The 18341-nt window shown below is 63.0% G+C and overlaps 3 protein-coding genes across 12 annotated transcripts in view; 1 reads left to right on the top strand and 2 right to left on the bottom strand.

Moving 5' to 3' along the window:
* Nucleotides 1–2025, bottom strand: part of CLCN2 (chloride voltage-gated channel 2) — a 10209-nt gene extending 8184 nt beyond the window's left edge. For both annotated transcript variants that reach the window (XM_042881247.1, XM_042881248.1), the window contains exon 1: nt 1929–2025. In XM_042881247.1, the coding sequence (XP_042737181.1) occupies nt 1929–1982 (54 nt within the window). In that variant the 5' untranslated portion in view covers nt 1983–2025. The remainder of the gene's footprint in view (nt 1–1928) is intronic.
* A 1547-nt stretch (nt 2026–3572) lies between these two features.
* On the bottom strand, nt 3573–12124 carry CHRD (chordin). Of its 3 annotated transcripts, XM_042881345.1 has the most exons (25): nt 11704–12124; nt 10919–11143; nt 10038–10305; nt 9607–9710; nt 8987–9113; nt 8714–8860; nt 8525–8642; nt 7865–7961; nt 7642–7783; nt 7422–7562; nt 7036–7118; nt 6819–6966; nt 6627–6733; nt 6427–6543; nt 6186–6342; nt 5860–6101; nt 5659–5772; nt 5280–5480; nt 5106–5199; nt 4919–4975; nt 4741–4844; nt 4569–4671; nt 4333–4487; nt 4117–4210; nt 3573–3993 (listed from the first exon to the last, which is right to left on the bottom strand). In XM_042881345.1, the coding sequence occupies exons 1-25, from the start codon at nt 12058–12060 to the stop codon at nt 3935–3937; spliced, it is 3561 nt and encodes a 1186-aa protein (XP_042737279.1). In that variant the 5' UTR covers nt 12061–12124; the 3' UTR covers nt 3573–3934. The 3 variants fall into 3 exon arrangements, with proteins under 3 accessions (XP_042737279.1, XP_042737280.1, XP_042737281.1); XM_042881346.1 differs by lacking the exon at nt 10038–10305 and having other exon boundaries at nt 11704–11785; XM_042881347.1 differs by lacking the exon at nt 10038–10305 and having other exon boundaries at nt 8987–9110; nt 11704–11785.
* Nucleotides 12125–13571: 1447 nt separating this feature from the next.
* THPO (thrombopoietin) lies at nt 13572–17983 on the top strand. Of its 7 annotated transcripts, XM_042881289.1 has the most exons (6): nt 13580–15051; nt 15517–15952; nt 16771–16898; nt 17004–17090; nt 17328–17492; nt 17589–17983. In XM_042881289.1, the coding sequence occupies exons 2-6, from the start codon at nt 15940–15942 to the stop codon at nt 17718–17720; spliced, it is 525 nt and encodes a 174-aa protein (XP_042737223.1). In that variant the 5' UTR covers nt 13580–15051; nt 15517–15939; the 3' UTR covers nt 17721–17983. The 7 variants fall into 7 exon arrangements, with proteins under 7 accessions (XP_042737222.1, XP_042737221.1, XP_042737219.1 ...); XM_042881288.1 differs by having other exon boundaries at nt 13572–15051; nt 15517–15706; nt 16771–17492; XM_042881287.1 differs by having other exon boundaries at nt 13572–15051; nt 16771–17492.
* Nucleotides 17984–18341: the final 358 nt, after the last annotated feature.

Genomic DNA, 18341 nt, shown 5'->3' with positions numbered 1-18341 from the left:
TCAAAAGGCCTTTGTGGAAAAATAACCCGAGCAGGAGGAGGCGGGGGCCCAGGCGGAGGAGGGTTATAACCCCATTAGCCCCCAAACGCACCAACCCTGCTTAAAAAGAGGAAAGGGGCTGTGCCACACTGTGCTGCAAACCCCATAGCAGAGTCCAGCTGTCAGTGAGGGCCAGCAGTCCATTCTGCCTTCCTCCTCCTCCTCCTCCTTCTACTCCTCCTCCTCCTCCTGCTCGGGTTATTTTTCCACAAAGGCCTTTTGAAACACAAACAGCCCCGGGACTCCGGCCTCCGCCGCGAAGCAGCTGAACAATCACAGTGCCGGGCAGGCAGGGAGCGGGCACGGGGCGGGGGGGCTGGCGGGGGGCAAGCAGGGACGTGGGCACGGGATGAGGTCTGTATTTTGGGACTGCGTATTTGGGATCTGCTGTGCTGTGCCCCTGGGCTGTGCCAGGCAGTGGTGCCTGCTGTGCCTGGGTGATGCAGTGTGTGGTACGGCTGCTGGCATCGGTACTGCCGTGTCCCCAAGCCACCCTATCCCACGGTAGATGGGGCACTGAGCACCCTAGCAGCAGTGCCCACAGCCTTGGCTCATGGTGCCAGTTGACATCCCCCAAGAAAGTGCTCATGGGGAGTTTTAAAGGTGGGGAACACGGGGAGCAGGGACCCCAGCTCTTGGGCAGACGGAGAGGCCGGGGGGCTCTGTGTCACGCTGCCCGTCTTAGCTGGGATCTAATCGGCTCCACAGTGAACAAGGGCAGTTTGTCAAGCTTAATCTTCCTCATTGGAGGCCCTTTGGCACATGGGGGGCACAGGGGGTAGCAGGGACCCCAGGCACCCTTAGCACCAGGTGGTTCCCACGGGCACCTGTCCCATGCAGACTGCGGCCAGAGCCCAAGCCTGGCAGGAGCTGGTGGCACTGGGGAGGGCACCCGCCCTCCTGCTTGGCACGGGGGTGGCTTTTGGAAGCCAAGCACGAGGCTGCGGGATGGGTGCCCATACCCAGCCTCGCCCACGTGGGCGGCAGGAGCCCCGAGGCTATGGGGATGGGCACCCTGAGGTGTGGGTACCTCCCTGACCGCAGGTGGGAGGGCAAAGTCTGCTGGCACCACAGGGCTGCCCTGATGCCAGCCTTGTGCCTCTGCCCTCCTGTGGTAAGCGTGCTCGGGAAGATGATGCAGAGGGCACCCGGCACACAGGGCCTTGGTGCCATGTGCTGGCTGGGCATGCCCTGCTCAAGGCTATGCAAACCCTACAGCTGTGGGTGCCCAGCAGTGCTCAGCCCCTTCCCTGCCCTGCCTGATGGCCTTTGCCAGGGCAAAGTACCCGTTTACTGAGCCACGCCAGGCACCGGCCCAAACAGACCATGGAGAAGTACCTTTGCCCACAATGTCAGAGGGCTGTGGGCAACGGAGGGACTGTGGGCACAGCGGGCAAGGAGGACACCCTGAGATGCCAGCAGGGAGGCCCGGAAGGTGACAGCTGTAAACATGGGGCTAAGGTTGCAGGCGGGGGAGATATGCTATCTTGGGGACAGAAAGCTAGGGCCGGGCATAGCATGGAGGGTAAAGGGTGCCTGGGTGGTGTGGGGTACTTATGGGGGTCACACCGCTCTGAGCTGAGGGCACGCTGCTGGGGAAAGGTGTGCCCGAGGGTCCCACCACGGGGCTGGGGGCTCCGATGGGTTTCCCTATTGCTGTGGGGCTGCGGGGCGGCACCGAGCGTCCCCCAGCGGCCCCCAGATGGAGGCAGCCCTCAAGGCTCGGAGGACATGGTGGGATGAAGCAGGCGTCATGGGCGCTGCTCCTTCACAGAGCTCCTGGAGAGGGAGTATCACCCCAAACCGCCCCTCTCCCCGCGACGTGCTGCAGTGCCCCGTGCCCCCCGCCGTGCCCGGTGCTCCCGGTGCCCGGTCTCGACCGAACTCACCAGGGTCTGCTCGTACTGCAGCGCCCGCTGCTCCGCGCTCTCGGCGGAGGCCATGGCGCTCCCGGTGCTCCCGGTGCTCCTGGCCGTGCCGGTGCCGGTGCCCGCGGCAGCAGCAACTCCTCCCGGGGCCGTGCGGGGCGGACCGGGGCATTGCCCGGGGGAGGGCCCGGCCGCGCTCCGCCTCCGCCGCTCGGACGGCGGCACCCGGCACCGGGCAGCCCGGCACAGACCGAGGGGACGCGGGGTGGGGGTCGCTCAGAGCCCTCTAGCCGCGGTGGCCCTGGGGACACGTGTTTCCGTTCACGGGCACCTGGTGGGGTCTGGCAGCAGCTTTACTGCAGGGTTTGGGGTTTGAGCAGAAAGCACCGTGCCCACGCCCAGCCGCAGGGTCAGGGTTGGGAAGAGGAGAGCCCAACGTCTTGGCGCCGCCAGCAAGGAAACAGGAACCGGGGATGCGCACAGGTTGTGGACACCCCAGCACCGCGAGGACCCATCGGAGGTGCCTGAAGAACGTTCTTACCGTGGCACTGCCAGCATCAGAATGGGTGCCCAGAACACGCTCTTCACTGCCGGATAGCAGAGGCTCAGTCCTCTCCGCCGGGACGCAGGAGCACAGCTTGGCACCGGTACTCCTGGGGCGAAGCGCTGCAGTGTGGCACAATGGCTGCTCTCCCTCCGGAGCCGCCAGCATCTCCATCTCACCACCTCAAAGGGCTCTGGAGCTACTGGGGCAGTTGGAAGGACTGAGCTTGCCCTCTCCCTGGCGGCACAGCATGACACGTTCAGCCACGATGGAACTGTGGCACTGCCAGGCTGATGATGTGGGACCAGGAACGCGCTGGTTTGTGCTGCCCAGGTGCCACCCTCCGCGTTGACGTTGGCACCCCCAAGGGTGGATGACAATGGCCAGGGACGGGGTTGAGGTTTGCCCTGCACCACCCTGGGAGGGTTCATCGCCGGCCGTGAACCAGTTTGCGGCGGGCAGGCAATATGTGAACTCCCCATTTATTGTTTCCCTGGGCACTGAGTCCCCTCCTCATGCGTCAGCTCCTGGCACTGCCTCACGCATCCGGAAGGAGCCCTATGCCAGGACATGAGTGCTGCTGCCAGTGGGCCACTGGCCGCAAGGTCACCACTGGCGCTGCCCCCCTGCTGGCCACGGCACCATATGGGCACATGCACAGGGGCTGGGACACTTCAGCTGGCACCAAGGACTTCATGCCCACCCTAAATGCCACCATGCCATCCTCCTAATGCTCTGGTGCCAGTCCCTGGTGTCAAGACAAGTACCGGTGCAACCCAGTGTCCCAGTATATACTAATGCTGCCCAGCATCATTATGCCAGCGCATCCAGTGCCATCCCAGCAGAGCCCAGTGTTACTTTGCCTGACTTAGATCCCAACCCTGGCACCTTTGCCATAATGGGGATGCACTGTATCCGCTCTGGCATTACATCTTTGACCATGGGCACTGATTAGGGCCACCCCAGCCCTGCTCCAACCCCTCTTGTGACACCCTGCAGCCCTCCATTCTGTGTAGAATCCCTATGCCTCCAAGACCCCATGTACCCAGCCACATGACCTGCATGTCCCCAAAACCAGCAGCACCAGCACCCATGAATGTGTGATACAGAGGAGAGCAGTGGGCAATATCTCTGTCTTTAATAAATACATTCGGGACCCCCGTCCCTATAAATTACGCACCAAGTCCAGATGAACTGGGGTGGGCACAGCGAAACGGGGGTGAGAGGGATTTTACACTATGTACAAAGCGGGCACGATGCCTGCTGCACCCACCAGCCGGGAGCTCGTGAGTGGGAGTGCAGAGTGTCCCGGCTCCCCCAGCCCTGCTGCTGGCTACTAGGGTGGCTCAGCACTGCAGCTGTGCCCAGAGGGGGTGCCTTCCCCGTCCCTGCTCCTCTGTGCCCCGTGCCCAGCCGTGGGGGGGGGCAATGGGGCTCTGTAGGGCCATCCAGCATCACTGCGCTCTCAAGCTGCGCTCACTGCTCAGTGGCTCCATGACTCTGCTGTGGCTTCGTGCATCTTTTCTGGGGGCGCATCCAGGGCTGTGGGGGGAAAATGGGGTGAAACGAAGGCATGGAGGGTGTGCAGGTGCGTGATGGTCCCCGAGGGGGTGCAGAAATGCACAGTGTGCTGATGGGTGCCCGAGTTCAGCAGCACCCACTCACCGCGACACTTGGCACAGCAGGGGTTGTCCCTCCTGCTGGGGCTGGCACAGGCACCTGGCGGGCACTCCTGGCGCTGGCAGTGCGTCTCTCCTGACTGTAGGGCACAAGCAGGGCTGGGACACAGGGGTACCTGCACCGCCAGCCCAGCTCTGTGCCTGCCTGTCCCTAAAGCACTTGGGGTGGCAAAGGGCATCTCCGCATTCCCAGCACACTCACCACACACCAGCACAGGATGCACTTCATCTCCCCAAAGGGTGGCACCGAGGGGTGCCAGCTCTCATTGTTGAGGTACCAGCGGCGCCCAAAGCGGCACGCACGGGGTCCGTCTGCCTGCATGCCATCGGTCAGCTCAGGGACACTCTTCTCAGGGGCTGTGGAGAGGGCACAGGGAGACTGCATGCCCACAGGGTGTGGGAGGAACGGTGGACAAGGGGGAAGCAGGGTGTACATACCTGGGCACTGCTTGCAGCAGTCGGAGGGGCTGACGCGCACAGGGTTGGCACAGGTGAGGCGTGGGCACTGCACCTTCTCGCAGTGCACTTCACCCGTGGTGCCCTGTGGGGAGCGTGCACAGGACTCAGGGGGGCACTGGAGCTCCCCTGCTTTGAGACCCCCAAGACTCACCTTGCAGGTGCAGATGGCACATTTGATGAGGCCGAAGGGCGGTACGACAGGGTGCCAGCGGGTGCCAGAGCCTCGCCACGTCTTGTCCCCATCAAAGTAGCAGCCTGAAAGTGGAGGAGGTGGGCACGGCGTCCATGTGATGGCTGTGGTGCCCTCAGCCTGTGCCCAGGGGACTCACCCTCACTGCTGTCCCGTGCCCGTTCCAGCTTCAGCTGCTCCTGCTCCATCTTCTTCTCTACAGGGATCAGGGAGGGCATGCTCAGGGTACCAGAGTGGGACCCCCACCTTGTACCCATAGAGATACTGCCCACAGCCCCCTCTTTCTGCCCCACACCCCCCCCCAGGAGCTCCTTGTGCCCCCACACCTTCACAGACGGGGCAGCACAGCTCCTCAGGGTGCACCTGGCGGGTACAGTTGAGGGGCTGGCACAGGATGGGATCGCAGATCACTGTGCGCTTCTGGGAATAGCAGGCACATTGCTCATTGAAGGATCCATCATCAACGGATCCACCCCCAGATCAGCCCTATAACCCCATACCTGGCAGCTGCAGATGGAGCACTTCTTGTCGTAGTCAGGTGCCCAGCGGGTGCCATGTGCACGGTGCTGTCCCTCGAAGAAGCAGGAGTTGGGGTCCTTTTTCAGCTGTTCTACATCCCTGCTTTTGGGGCCCTCTGAGAGCCCAGCCTCCCCGGTGGACAGGCGGGCCCCTCCTGCCTGGCAGCGGTTGGGGATGTGCACCTGGAGGGCAGCAGTAGGTTGGGACCATGGGTACCTGGCTGGGCATCCCACTTAGGTGGGCTCATGGCTGGTGGCACCGTGGCACCATGGCTGGTGGAGCACATAGCCGTGGGCATATGTGTCCCCATGCTATGCCCTTCCCAGTGCCAACCCCTGGGGATGTGTCAGGACCACATACCCATCCCCGCATCTCCCCACGTGGGTGTGCCTTGGTGCTGACTTGCAGGAATGCAGTGGCCTGTGCTAGGTGCTGCAGAAGCTCAGCGTCCAGGTCCTTCACCACCCCCTGAGCCTGTAGGGTGAGGGGGACAAGGGGATGTGGGGACAGTCCTGAGACCTGTGGTGACACTGTGGTGTAGCTGCTGTGAGCCCTCCTCACCTCAGTGCCATAGAACCCCTTGAGCATCCGCTTGTGCAGGTGTGGCCGTGAGCCCATCTCGCCCAGCTCGGCCACACCGTGCAGCTGGGCGCTGACTGTGCCATCAGCTGGGCGGCCCAGCCCCGCCACCACGATCTCGTAGTGCAGGTGGCAGTGCTCATCCAGCGACAGCCATGCATGGCCCCCGGCCCCGCTGCTCACTGCGGGGGATACCAGCTGCCCCGCCAACGGCACTGGCATCTCTGTACACAGAGAGGGGCGGTGGGAGGTGATGGGTGAAGGGCTGCACTGCTGCGCCCTGCCACCCCCCGCCTCCCCCCATGTACCTGTGTAGCGTGCCAAGAGTCCACTGTAGGGCAGGGAGATGACCTGGCCCCTCAGCTCACCCTCTACCCAATCCTTGGTGGCCACGTTGAGGAATAGCTCGTTCTGCAGCAGCATGTGCGCATCGCGGGCACTGGGGCTGTGCCACACTCCCTGAGCCTGGCATGAAGAGGGGAGAACACACATATGGGGTTGTGCCCACTTGTGCCTGTGCCAACCTTGTGCCATGTCACCAGCACTCACCAGCCCATCCCTATAGCTGGGGGTCATGTCAAAGAGGACGTTCCTCTTGTTCTTCCGCCGCGGTTTGGTCTCCAGTGTGACCCCCACCACCTCGCTGGCTGTGCCCACCACCCGCACCTGCAGGCAGGGCATGGACAGGCAGCAATAGGGTGACCAGTGGGGTGCAGTGCTGTGCCCGGTGCCATGCCTGTCCCCATTACCTGGTATTCCAGCGTGCCGTTCTCATGCAGCGCCAGCTTGGCTGAGCCCACCGCCCCCGTCTTGGTGGGCTGCAATGCGTCTGCGCCGCACAGCACACTTTGGATGGCTGCACTCAGGCACAGAGAGCAGAGAAAAGGGTGAGGACAGGGTGGGGGCAATGTCACTCCCACACCCCGCTGTGCCCTGCTCACTGTCACAGCTGCGGCGGGCAGTAATGGTGCCCTCCAGCTGGCGCGGGTGCTGACCCTCGGTGTCAGCCACGATGCGGAGCTGCCCCTGTGCCAACCACTGCAGCTCATGGGTGGACAGGTCACTCAGCACCTCCGCGAAGTCGGGGTCCTGGGGGTAAAGGCACTGATGAGGGAGATGCTGGAATACCCAGGGCAATGGGGATGGGGATGGCTGTACCTCCATAGTGATGTTGGCATGCACCTCACGAAGCGTCTGGCCTTGGTGCAGGATACGGACCCGCAGCGGTACCCAGGGGGACTCTGGGCATGGCAGAGGGGTTGGGGCTGCAAGGGGTGGCTGGGCATGGGGCTGTGCCCACTGCTCCCCAAACCCACCCCTCTACAGCTCCAAATCCTTGCACAACCCCCCACCATAACCTCCCACCCACCCCCATGCAGTCCCAGCCCACTGTACCTCCACACACACTGCTCCAAATGCACAACCCAAATTCCCCTGCACACACTCATCCTGACCCCACGCATCCCAAGCCAATTGCACACCAGGCACCCCCTGAGCCTCCCCCGGTGATGCCATGCCCTGCAGCAGCCCATGCCCGTCCTCACCCCCAGCGCCCGGCTCCAGCAGCCCACGGGCCATGAGGATGAAGTGTAGGTTGTTCTCAGTGTCGCTCAGCGTCAGCATGGCCATGCCCCCGGCCCCAAGATGTGCGGGGTCTGATGAGGTCAGGATAGCACCAAATGTCTCTGTGCAGGGAGAGGGACATGAGGGGCACCCCAAAGGGAACCCCCCTCAGGGTGGGAAGTACATGGAGGGGGATCTTACCTGCAAAGAGCGCGCGGTGCTTTAGGATGTGCCCGTGCACCTCTCCAGAGGGCTGCGCACGGGTGATGAGGGACACGCGGAGCTGCTCAGCACGCAGCAGTTGTATGTTGGCTTTGGACACCGTCCTCCACATCCCACAGAGCTGTGGGTACAGCAGGGCTGGGCATGGGGTGCCGACATTGGTGCGCCGTGCCCCCCGCCCTGCCCTCCCCACTCCTCTCACCATGCCATCCTCAGGGGCTGCGCTCTTCTGTACTGGGTGCTCAAACAGCACGGTGCCCTCAGGGTCGCTGAAACGCACCCGGCTCGGCCGGCCCAGCCTGCGGGCATCGGGGGTTGAGCAGGGATCCCTTCCTCACGTGCCTGGCACCGGTCCCACGCAGTGCCCGGGGGATGGGGGACATGGAGCAGGGTGCCAGCTGGCATTGGAACCCAGGGGTCCCCAGGTTGGCACTGTGTGTGTGGGGAGGTGCACATTTGGGAAGGACGGCGGGGAGCTGAGCGCTCGGCCTGGCTGTAAATTAGGAGCATTTTCGGCTCTGTTTGGCTCCCCCTGGTTGGAGCTGGAAATTAGTCACCACTTTACTATGCAAAGGGGCCTGGAAGTGAGGAAGAGCAGAAGCAACCCGTGCGGGAAGGAGAGAGGGAGAGAGAGACGGACAGTGGGCACCCGGGGAAGGCATGGATTTGGAGTCCCGTGGTGGTGCCCATGAGCTGGGCCATATGGTGGCACAGTGCCTGCATCCCACTGCACCCACAGCCCCCCTCCTAAAATCACACCCCACCCACACAATGCTGCGATAGCACTGAAGGCATGCAGAGGGGAAACTGAGGCACAAGAGGCATCACATCACCAGGTTTGAGGGTTTCAGGCTGTGCTCACCGCTCGTAGCTGATGGAGAAGAGCAGGTAGGAGCGCAGCAGGGTGAAGCGAGCCTTGGCCACCGCGCTGGATGTGGGGTGCCACGGCTCCGGGCCACTTGTCAGCAGGGCCACGAATTCTATGGGGGATGACAGTGATTACTATAGGAGCATGAGGATGCCCTGTGCTGTTCTCCCTCCCTGGGCTCACCTGTGCGGGCATCGTCGCGTGCCAAACCTTCGGAGCTGAGGTAGGAGCGGTCGTTGTACGGCTTGTCCATCTCATCCTCCTTGTCCTGGAAGTACTCAAAGGTGTCGAAAGGTGGCTCGGAGCTCTTCTCCAGAGGTCCTGGCAATGCTGGCAAGGGGGACACAGAGGGGAGATGGTTGTGGCACAGGTAACCCTGACACTAAGGAGCCCCTCCGTGGGGGTGCCCAGTGTCCCCAGGCTGATTCCAGCAGTGGGTGGTAGCACCACGCTCACCTTTGGGACAGGTGTGGCAGCAGTGCCCGGGCAACAGCGTGGCACGGGGGCAGGTGGGAACAGGGCAATCCTGCTTCATGTTCTTGCAGTTCACTTTCCCCACTGGTTTCCCTCGGCGATTCCTCTGCTGAGGTGGTGAGAACCGTGCCAAATCGTGCCAAACTCTGCCACAGATATGGCTAATCCCAACACCCAGCCCCAGCAGATGGCACAGCAGTGGGTACCAGTGCTCCCCTGGCACAGCCCTGATCCCCTCAGCCCATCTGCACAACCCCTGGGCCCCGCACACCTTGCACAGCCCCCAGCTGTTTGTACGGCAGCCAAATCCCGGCCCCCACTCCCCTGCCCAGCTGTGCTTGGCCCCTCCAGTCTCGGCCTCCGGGGGCTGCTGGAGGGAGAGGGCTGTCCCCGAAGAGGGGAGGAAGGAGAATGAAGCATGAGCCTTTAACCCTGCTCTGCTGGAGGGCACCCAGGTGTGGGGCCGGCTGGAGGAATCCCCGTTGCCCTTTCCCTCGGGGTGGGGTACTGAATGAAGGGGTGATCCCCCCCTCCCCAGCAGGGCCTCATGTGGGGGGCGGGGGGTCCCCTCTCCTGGCAGGGGGAGGAAGGAGGGCACTCACCGTCTCGCAATGGCAGATCACACAGCGCATCACCCCGAAGGGCTCCCCCAAGTCGGGGTGCCACGTCTCCTCCAGCGCATAGAAATGCCCCCCGAAGGCACAACCTGCAGATGAATTCCCACCCCATCATGGGAACACCCCCCCCAAGAAAAAAGTCACCTCCGAGCCGCGGGCACCCCCCTGCCGCAGCCCCGATGGGGCGGACAGAGTCCGGCACCGCCCCGTCGGGTACGGACCCGGTTATTGGGACCGAACGGCGGCACGGGCAGGCGGGGGGGGGGGGGGGGCAACGGGGTGGGGGGGGCATAAAAAGGGTGCACGGCGGGGATGCAGGAAAAGAGGGTGCACGGGTTGGAAGAAAAAGGGTTGCATGCAGCGGGGGTGCACGGAAAGGGGGATCGAAGGGAAAGGGTTCAGGGAGGGGGTCCTACCTGCCGCCCCCCCGGGGGGCAGCGGCTCGCTGTCGGGCCGGATGGGCAGGGCGAGCTTGGGGCGGGCGGTGCGGGCGGGCAGGGCGAGCAGGGCGAGCAGCAGCAGGGCGGTGCGCATGGTGCCGGGGAACCGGGGGAACCGGGCGGCCGGGGGCGGGGAGGGGGGGCCGGGCGCTGCCTGCCGCCTCCGCTGCCACCGCCTCTGCCCGGCCGCCGGCCCCGGCCCCGCTTTATAGGCGGCGGCATGGGCAAGCGGGAGCTGCGAGCCCTGTGCAAACAAAGGACCGCTAATGAGGCGCAGGCAGCGGCCGGCCGGGGGGACGCGCCCCCGCCGCGATCCGAGCTCCCCCCCCCCCAAGAGGTCCCGGCCCACCGGGCGAAGGGACACCTTCAGCCACTGAGCCCCTGCTCTGAGAGAATAAGGTACCTCTGCCCATGGGTATGCTAGGGAGACCCCCGTCTGTGAAACACCATGGGGACCCCTTGGCATGGAGCATCTCTAGGACCCCCCCGAACCGTTGGTCCCCTCCCAGACGTGGAGTACCTTGGGTATGGAGCTCCCACTGGACCCTGTATCCTTTCACCCACATGTCCCTGGTGAAGCTTGGCATGCAGGGGACCCCCTCACATCCACACAAGACTCACTGGGGCAATGCAGAACCCAAACCACACCCCCCTCCGTGGGGCTTGGGGTATTCCTGTGCGCTGGACACCGTGAGTACACCCCAATCCACATCCCTCCCCACGCTGCCCCAGGACATAAGGCCCCTACAAGCCCTCATTTCCCCCACACCATAAGGTCACCCTTCGGACAAAAGAAACATCTCCCCTCAGCATCCCCCCAAATCTGCGCTGCGCCATGTGATGTCAGACTCACGCACCCCACAACGTGTGCCTTTGGCATCCCCAAATCCCAGTGCAGAGGGCAATCCCAGAGCAGGACCACAGGACCACAAGCATGAGAACAAGACCTGGGGTCCCAGGGAGGTGCTGTGTCTGAGGGCATGGGAGCAGCACCCAGCACGGATTCTGGTCTTCACCCACATGTGCCCAGGCTGATGAGGGCAGCAGCGGTGGTGGGCAGGGAGCAGACACCATGGGAAGGCCTGGGGAGAGCACGGTCCAGCTGGGGAAACTGAGGCGCAAGGCACAAGTAGGGGAGAGTGGTGTGTGCCACCCGTGTCTCCCCCACCAGCAGGGAGGGAATGAGGTGCTAGGTCCCCCCACCAGTGGGGAGGCAGGCGGGTGTGCAGGGGAGGAGGGGGAAGCGCTGGGCTGCCAAAATCAACTCTGGGCGGTGCAAACAGCCGGCCAGCTGCACGGTGTAACTAGGGAAACACTGCGCAGCTGGAGCACAACAGGCCCTTACCTCCCCAGAAGGCTCCTCCTGGGCCTCCCCACGGCACAGCGAGTGGCTAGGGGGGCTGCAACCCCACACACCATATCCCTGCTGCCAGATGCCCCATCCCTGTGCCCTCCCCCACCCCGCTTGGCACGAGCAAGCCCCGGCAAGGGGTAGCTGGGTTTCCCCATCGGGACATCCCATTGCCACCTCCAGGGCTGGGACACCACAGACATTCCATATGCAACACCGTACTGCTCGCAATGGGCTGTGCCCGGCAGCGTGGCACCCCATTCCCATGCCCACCCCGTCAGTGCCACCGACCTGTCCCTGCTCCTCTCTCCCGTTGTCTCTGTTGGCCTGGGATCCGGTGACAGGGGAGGGCTGGGGGCTGCGTGGCCGTGCCAGCGTCACCGCCTGGTGCCCACCGCCGTGGTGCAGCCTGGGGGGAACGGCGGGGAGCGAGCAGGGCTGAGCGGGGAGGAGGAGGCGGGCGATGGCTGCCGGCCGCCCTGCCGGTGCCAGGAATCTGCCGCTGGCTCCGCGCACCCGGAGCTCGTCACAGTCTCCTGGCTCGGCTGCGGGGATGTGGGGAAGCAACAGGGGAAGCTCCCTCCCCTTTCCCGGGAAGGAAGGAAAGCTGGGAGAGCCATGGCCTTGGCATGGGAGAGACTGAGGCATGGGAAGGGCACGGGGGTAGCGAGGTGTTCACTGCTACAACAGGAGCACATGGGTTGGGAGGAAACGGGCATGGGATGAGATAGGACACACACGGGCATCCCTACCGCACAGCCCCACGCGGTCCTGAAAGTCCTGGAAGTGCCCCCCCCAGGGGTCTCTGTGCTTTTGGGGTGGGAAAGGGTCCCGGTGCCGCCAGCTGGTTCCCGGCGCCCGCACATGCACTGGGAGCTCCCGGCACAAAGGCGGCTCTGAGGCTCCCTGCAGCCGGGCCTGGCGCCGGCACAGCCCCAGCGGGACAGGGCTGCCGGCTGCGGGCAGCTGGAGCTGCATGGGGACAGAGCCAGGCAGCCACGGCTGCTCTGTACCACCCCATAAGCCGGAGCAGGTGCCCGGCCCCATGGCATGTAGGTGCCGGGAGCACATCAGGGTGGGCACACTGATGATGGTACTCCACTGTGGACTCTGCGTGGGCTGTGTGGGCTCTGTGGCCATGTGGCCACGAGGGGTCACTCGGAGGGGCCACCATCTCATCCCTCTCTGCCCAGTGGTGCCGTGCCTGGCTTAGGGGTGCCTGTGCCAGCACTGCCGCCCCATGCAGCTCCCTATTGTCTGTCCCTATTAGCTGCTGTCTGCTTCAGGCTTTGAACATGAGCCGGGCTCAGGGCGGCAGGAAGGAGCCTCTTCTCCCTAGGGATGGGGTCGAAGCGAAACCGCACGCCCTAACCCCTTCCCACAGCCTCCATCCTCCTCCGGGCACCTTGACAGCCCGTGCCATGAGTAACGGGGGCCAGACCCAACTGGAGCTGGGGAGCCACAGAGACACCCCCCTCTCCAAAAAGAGCCCCCCTCACCTCACTCACTATGGCCTCCCCAAAGCTCTGTGCAGAACGAAGCCATGCCCCGTGACTAATCCCCCCCCGGCCTCGCACATACACGGCGGGGAGGGGGGTGCTGTCGTAATGGGTGGAAATATCTCATAATTCACGTTGGACATGGGGATTGCAGCCGTTCCGGCAATATTTGCACAACTGGCGGGCGGCTCGCAGGGCTGGGCCGCCCCAGACGAAGGCAAGGGGGGTCTGGGGGCGGAGGGTATTTGGGGGTGGCAGGTATGGGGTGAGGGGGTGCAGCTGGGGGAGCGGCTGCTTTTCGTCTCCAGACACATGGAGTTTATTAGGGACTGCGTGTTCTCAGCACGGTGGGGATGGATGGGGCTCTCTGTCCCTTCTTGCCTTGTGGCGGAGGGGGGGGCCAGGATGTGGGCAGAGACCCCAAAATATCCTCATGCGCTATGCTCGGGGCTGTGCCCACTCCCAGTGGCCCATCACGGGGTACCCAAAGACCACAGAGATCCCCTTCATCCCTATGGGAAGAAGGCAGGGAGCGCGTGGGGCACGGGGGGGCCCTGTTTGGCATGGGGATTAGCACGCTCCCAGAGCAATCGATGGTGGTCTCCCCCCCCCCCCCCCCACCGGACATGCAGGCAAATATTTGTGCCCAGACTTCGCGGGACGGCGAGAAGGAATTTCATTCTTGCGCCCACCTGCGGCTTGACCGCCTGGCATTAACCCCTTCACCACCCCAGGGGATGGAGGGAGGTGCCCCCCCTGGTGCCCCCCATGCGGGCAGCGGAGTGGGCAAGGAGTGCGACAGGGCAGCATTTGGTGCAGATGGTTGGCCGCAGCTCTGGGCAGGCCTGTGACAGTGCTGATGGTTGTTGTGGGCACAGCACAGTTTATCCTGGCAGTCCCCTATTAGACAAACCCTGTGCAGGGCCTGTGGAATATGGAGAATGGGCAAACCATGCCAACCCCCCACCCGGCTGCCCTCTGCAGCACAACCACCTTCCTGGGCTGCTCCTGGGAGTGGGATGGTGGGGCATGGAGAGCTCTGTTTGCCCACGGATGTTTATTGACAATTTGCAAATGTAAAACAGGACCGGAGGGGGTTGAGATCTTTGCCTGTGGTGGGGTGAGGGGAGCACAGGGCCTGCTCACAGCATCCTGCTGGCACCCCCAGCTCCGTCCCTTGTTCCCCAGCCTCTTTGTGCCCAGCTGGGCCCTGAGCAAACGGGGCTGTTTGCTCACTCCGGGATTAGCTGCTCTCTTTGTTCCTTTGACTTTCTCTTCCCTTTATGCCGGACCCTTTTATGGGGGCTTCAAAGGGGGCTCGGAACCACCACCTCCACCCCCCCCCCCACTGCCTGCAGAGCTCATGTTGGTTTCCCGTGTCTCACTGCTTTGCAGCAACATCCTGGCGGTGCCTACTGGGGACACCTGGGTGGCCCTTGGGGACAGCAGCTGTGTCACCTGCCCAGTCCTCCCCCACTGCCTGGCACCTCCGGCTGCCCTTGGCACTTGTTGGAGTGGGTGTGAACGGCTGCTCGCCACAGCAGGATTCCCGGCACTTTGCACCCTGTAAGCAGAGGTGGGAAACACAGCACTGGGATCCAGCCAGCTGCACAGCTCCGTGTCCCCCCAGGACAGCACATCCCAGCAGTGCCATTCCCAGCAGGAAAACAGTGAGCTGCCTGCTGGCATTGCTGGAAGGAACATTTTGGGGTGAAGGGCACCCTGCGGTGCTCTGGTGTCTTCTGGCATCCAGCAGGCATCCTGCCACGTACCAGCTGCCCCTTTTCCCTGATGAGTTTTTCGCCTAATTATGAAGGTTATGGGGCACTGCAGAACTCCAACCCAGCACCGTGAGGGGCAACGAGCCCAAAGAGGGACGGGGACCAGGGCATAGTGTTGGGGACCGTGAGAAGGGATCAGAGTTGGGAGTGAGGACAGAGCTGTCCCAGGGTGCCAGCAGGGTGCGTTTGCAGCCCGTCACGTCCGCAGAGCTGGGACACGGCCGTACGGGGAAGCCCAGCGGTGTTTGACCCCAGTGCTCACAGCTGCCGCCAAACCGTGCTGCACTGCGTCACCAGCGCTGCCCCCATAGCCAGAATGGGGCTGCCGGAACCCACCAGGACCCCCCGCCGCTTGCAAGGTGGGTTGATGGCTGTGGGGGCAGGGGGACGTGGGATGGGCACAGGGGGGCCGAGGTGTTTACCCTGGTTCCTGTCACCTGGCCAGGGGCTGCCGGGAACCGCTGGCCACGAGGACGGGATGGGAGCGTGTGAGAGCAGTGCTGTGTGTAGTGTGCAGGAGGATGAGGTCTGGGGGCTCCTGAGTTGGTGTGGGTGTGAATGCAGGGGGCTGCGCGATGGTGGGATGCATAGGGGCCATGTGAGCATGCAACCCACAGTGCGCATGCGTGGGGCTGTGGTGCAAGTGGGGGTGTGGGTGTGCACGTGAGCACAGATGTGCACGTGGACACATGCATGTGTGCACTGCTGCCCCTGGGGGTCTCTCCAAGCTCTCTCCACCAAAAAACCCCACTTCCTGGCCCCCACGCCCCATGACTGTCTCTCAGCTCAGAGCACCACTGACACCAGCTATCCTGCCGTTCCAGGACCACCTTTGTGCCACAGATAGGCACGGCCACCGTTCCCAGCACCGATATCCCTCTCGCAGATCACTCACGCCCAGGGCGAGGGGCAGGTGAGTGCCTGAGGACGCCCTTCCCGATCCCGGAGCCAAGGGAGGAAGCGGCTGGAGGCAGGAAGCCGTCCCCAGGGCCCCCGGAGCACTTTTGCTCGAAGGTCAGCAGCAACACAACAGGAAATCACGCTGCCTCGGCACGGCGGCCGGGCCAGAGTGCTGCGCCGTGCTGTGCTGCCCGAGGGGTGTTCCCAGCCCCCAGTCCTCCATCCCGGCCCGGCGGCTTGCGGGGGGGGCCCGCACCACATCTGCCCTCCATGGAAGGGGGACGGGAGCCGGGGAGCAGCCGCAGGCCCCAGGGCAGAGGATGCAGGGCTGAAGCCCCCAGCAGAGCATGGAGCTGAACAGTGAGTGCGGGGTAAAGGGGATGGGCATGAGTGGGAAGGGGCACTGCTGTGGCAGTGGAAAACCAAATCACAGCCCCAACCTCCCTGGCACAGGCACAGCCATCACCCCACATGTTAGAAGCGAATGCCAAGGGTGCCTCTGGTTTGGTTGGAGCTGCCCACTGCCAGTTTGGCATCTCCCTGTGTCCAGCCTTGGCAGCAGGTTCTGCCCAATCTTTCTGGGGACAGGTGCAATGCTGAGGTGGTAACAAAGGACACAGGCGGATGGACGAAGGGCTCTCAGAGATGGCAGTCACCAGCATGGAGCTCAGAAGTCAGCCAGCTGAGGGGTGCCTGGGGCAGCAGCATGCCCATGGTGCCAGCAGAGACCACACACAGGCGAGCCCTTGGCTGCTGCAGTGGCGAGGAGTCGACGTGCACTGCAGGAGGCTGCAGGCAGGGATTCCCCGAAATGCACGTGACAGCCAGAGCTGCTCCTGGCACAAACTCCCCAAAGGAAGGCCTGCACAGGGAACACAGCTCAGCTGCCTGCCTGCTTCCCAGGCTGGAGCTGAGCCTAAAACCCAGCACTGATGCTTGTCACTTCCCCCCAGCCCTTCTGCACTGCTGGGAAATCCCAGCTCTGCCCAGAATCATGTCCCCAGAAACAGGAGGGAGACAAGATCCTTCTCAGCCTCCAAAACCTCCTCTTGTCCTACTACAAAGCAATTCCAGACACCACCAGACCAGGCAGAGCAGTTGCTGCTGTAGGCGTTACCTGAGCTGGGGCTCTTTGAGGAGGGTGGCCAGGTGCCCATGGGTATCTCCTTCTTTCCCAGGACTACTGCTCCTCACATCTTTTCTCCTGCACATCAAAGAAGGCCATGCCAGGCCAATGGGGCCGGTCTGCGACAAGAGACTGATCCAGAAGTACATCGGGGAGGCCAAGGACATGGAGAAGAGAATGGTGAGGAAGCAACGCCTCCCAAAACCCAGTATCAGGCTGGGCTGGCAGAACAGAGCTGGAAAAAACTCCCGGCGTCTCACCACAGCAATTCTTCTCCCCCAACAGAGCGAGTGCCAGGCACTACCCACACTCAGCTGCCCTGTGGTTCTGCCTTTGGTGGACTTCAACATGCGACAGTGGAAAAGCAAATCGGTGAGAGGGGCTGGGAGGATGGTGCTGGGGTGCCTGTGGGAGTTGAGAAGGAGCCCCTGGGTAAGCAGAGGGATGCGGTCACCAAACAAGCTGAACAAGAGGCTTGTAGAAACAGTTGGTGGCACAGGAGCATTGTGTGGAGATGAGGTGGAGGATCCCTCCACATCAAGGGTGGGCATGGGAACGATGGGCCTGCAGCCCTGTGCCAGCGGGGTCAGTACACACACTGCTCCACAGGATGAGATCAAGTGGCGTGAGATCCTGTGCAACCTGGTGCTGCTGGTGGGTGCTGTGACAGAAGCTCAGGGCCAGGTGAGCCAGGAATGTGGAGCCAATCAGCTGAGACAGCTCTATCGACATGCCAACTCCTTCCTCCTGCTCCTGCAGACCTTTGGCTGGGAGGTGAGGCCTCATCGCGTGAGCAAGGACACCTTCAGGGCAGGTGTCAGCTGGGCATGATGGCATTTGTGACCCCCTCATCTCACTCTTGCCCCTCAGGAAGGGCTCTGCTGCTCCCCCAGCTCCATTGAGCAGACTCAAGTCACTGAGATCTTCCTCACCTACCGACAGTTGGTGCAGGGCAAGCTGCGCTTCTTCTTCCACAACTTGGCTAAGGACTCATGTGACTGAGATTGGGGCAAGCAGGGACCTCCAGCCCAGGGCCTGATGAAGCTGTACACAGGATTCAACACTGATAAGAGGTCAGAGCAATCCCATAAGACAATGAGCCGTGCTCTGGGTGCCCAGGAAGGTGCCACAGGGAAAGGGTTGGCTCCTTTTCCACAAGCCTTTGGCTATCACATGGCTCACAGCCACACCTGTGCAGCACGAGGCACACGCCTTGCTCCTATCAGACTGTGAATGCTTTACAATTAAAGACCTATTTTTCTAAAGGATTGTTTGTGTCTTCCTGTTACCACTGCTGTGGCACTGGACTGGGAAGCATACACCAGCCTCTGGGAGAGGCAGCAGCTGGGGGATATGCTCCTGTTCTCCCCACAGCATCCAGCTCCCTCCTGCGGTGGCTGCCATCTCTGCAGGGCAGCTGGGCTCTGTTAAGGGATGTGAGATGATAACATCCCCTGCTTTCTGGTATCCACCTGCCAATCTCACTGTGCTGAGTTCTGGGGTCACACAGCACCATTCAGGCTAGGACAAGCCCCTACAGGAGCCACAGCCTGCAAGCCACTGTCCCTGATGTGGTAGCTTTGCTGTCTGCTACCACAACACCCTCCATGAGCATTCCATCTT

Source organism: Lagopus leucura, unplaced genomic scaffold, assembly GCF_019238085.1.
Source record: "Lagopus leucura isolate 7727_CA_CO unplaced genomic scaffold, USGS_WTPT01 Super-Scaffold_100029, whole genome shotgun sequence".
Classification (NCBI taxonomy): Eukaryota; Metazoa; Chordata; class Aves; order Galliformes; family Phasianidae; genus Lagopus; species Lagopus leucura.
Note: the sequence above shows the minus strand (reverse complement) of the source record. Positions and strands in the feature narration are given on the sequence as shown.

What these genes read in the sequence shown, in the direction of transcription:
- THPO (XM_042881283.1), top strand. Translation starts at nt 16,077, where the DNA reads ATGCCAAGGGTGCCTCTGGTTTGGTTGGAGCTGCCCACTGCCAGTTTG. An exon ending in TGCAGACCTTTGGCTGGGAG is followed by an intron (nt 17,493 to 17,588) that starts GTGAGGCCTCAT and finishes CTTGCCCCTCAG; the next exon opens with GAAGGGCTCTGCTGCTCCCC.
- CHRD (XM_042881345.1), bottom strand. Translation starts at nt 12,060, where the DNA reads ATGCCTCAGTCTCTCCCATGCCAAGGCCATGGCTCTCCCAGCTTTCCT. An exon ending in CAGCCCCTGAGGATGGCATG is followed by an intron (nt 7,784 to 7,864) that starts GTGAGAGGAGTG and finishes CTGTACCCACAG; the next exon opens with CTCTGTGGGATGTGGAGGAC. An exon ending in GTGCCATCTGCACCTGCAAG is followed by an intron (nt 4,672 to 4,740) that starts GTGAGTCTTGGG and finishes CGCTCCCCACAG; the next exon opens with GGCACCACGGGTGAAGTGCA.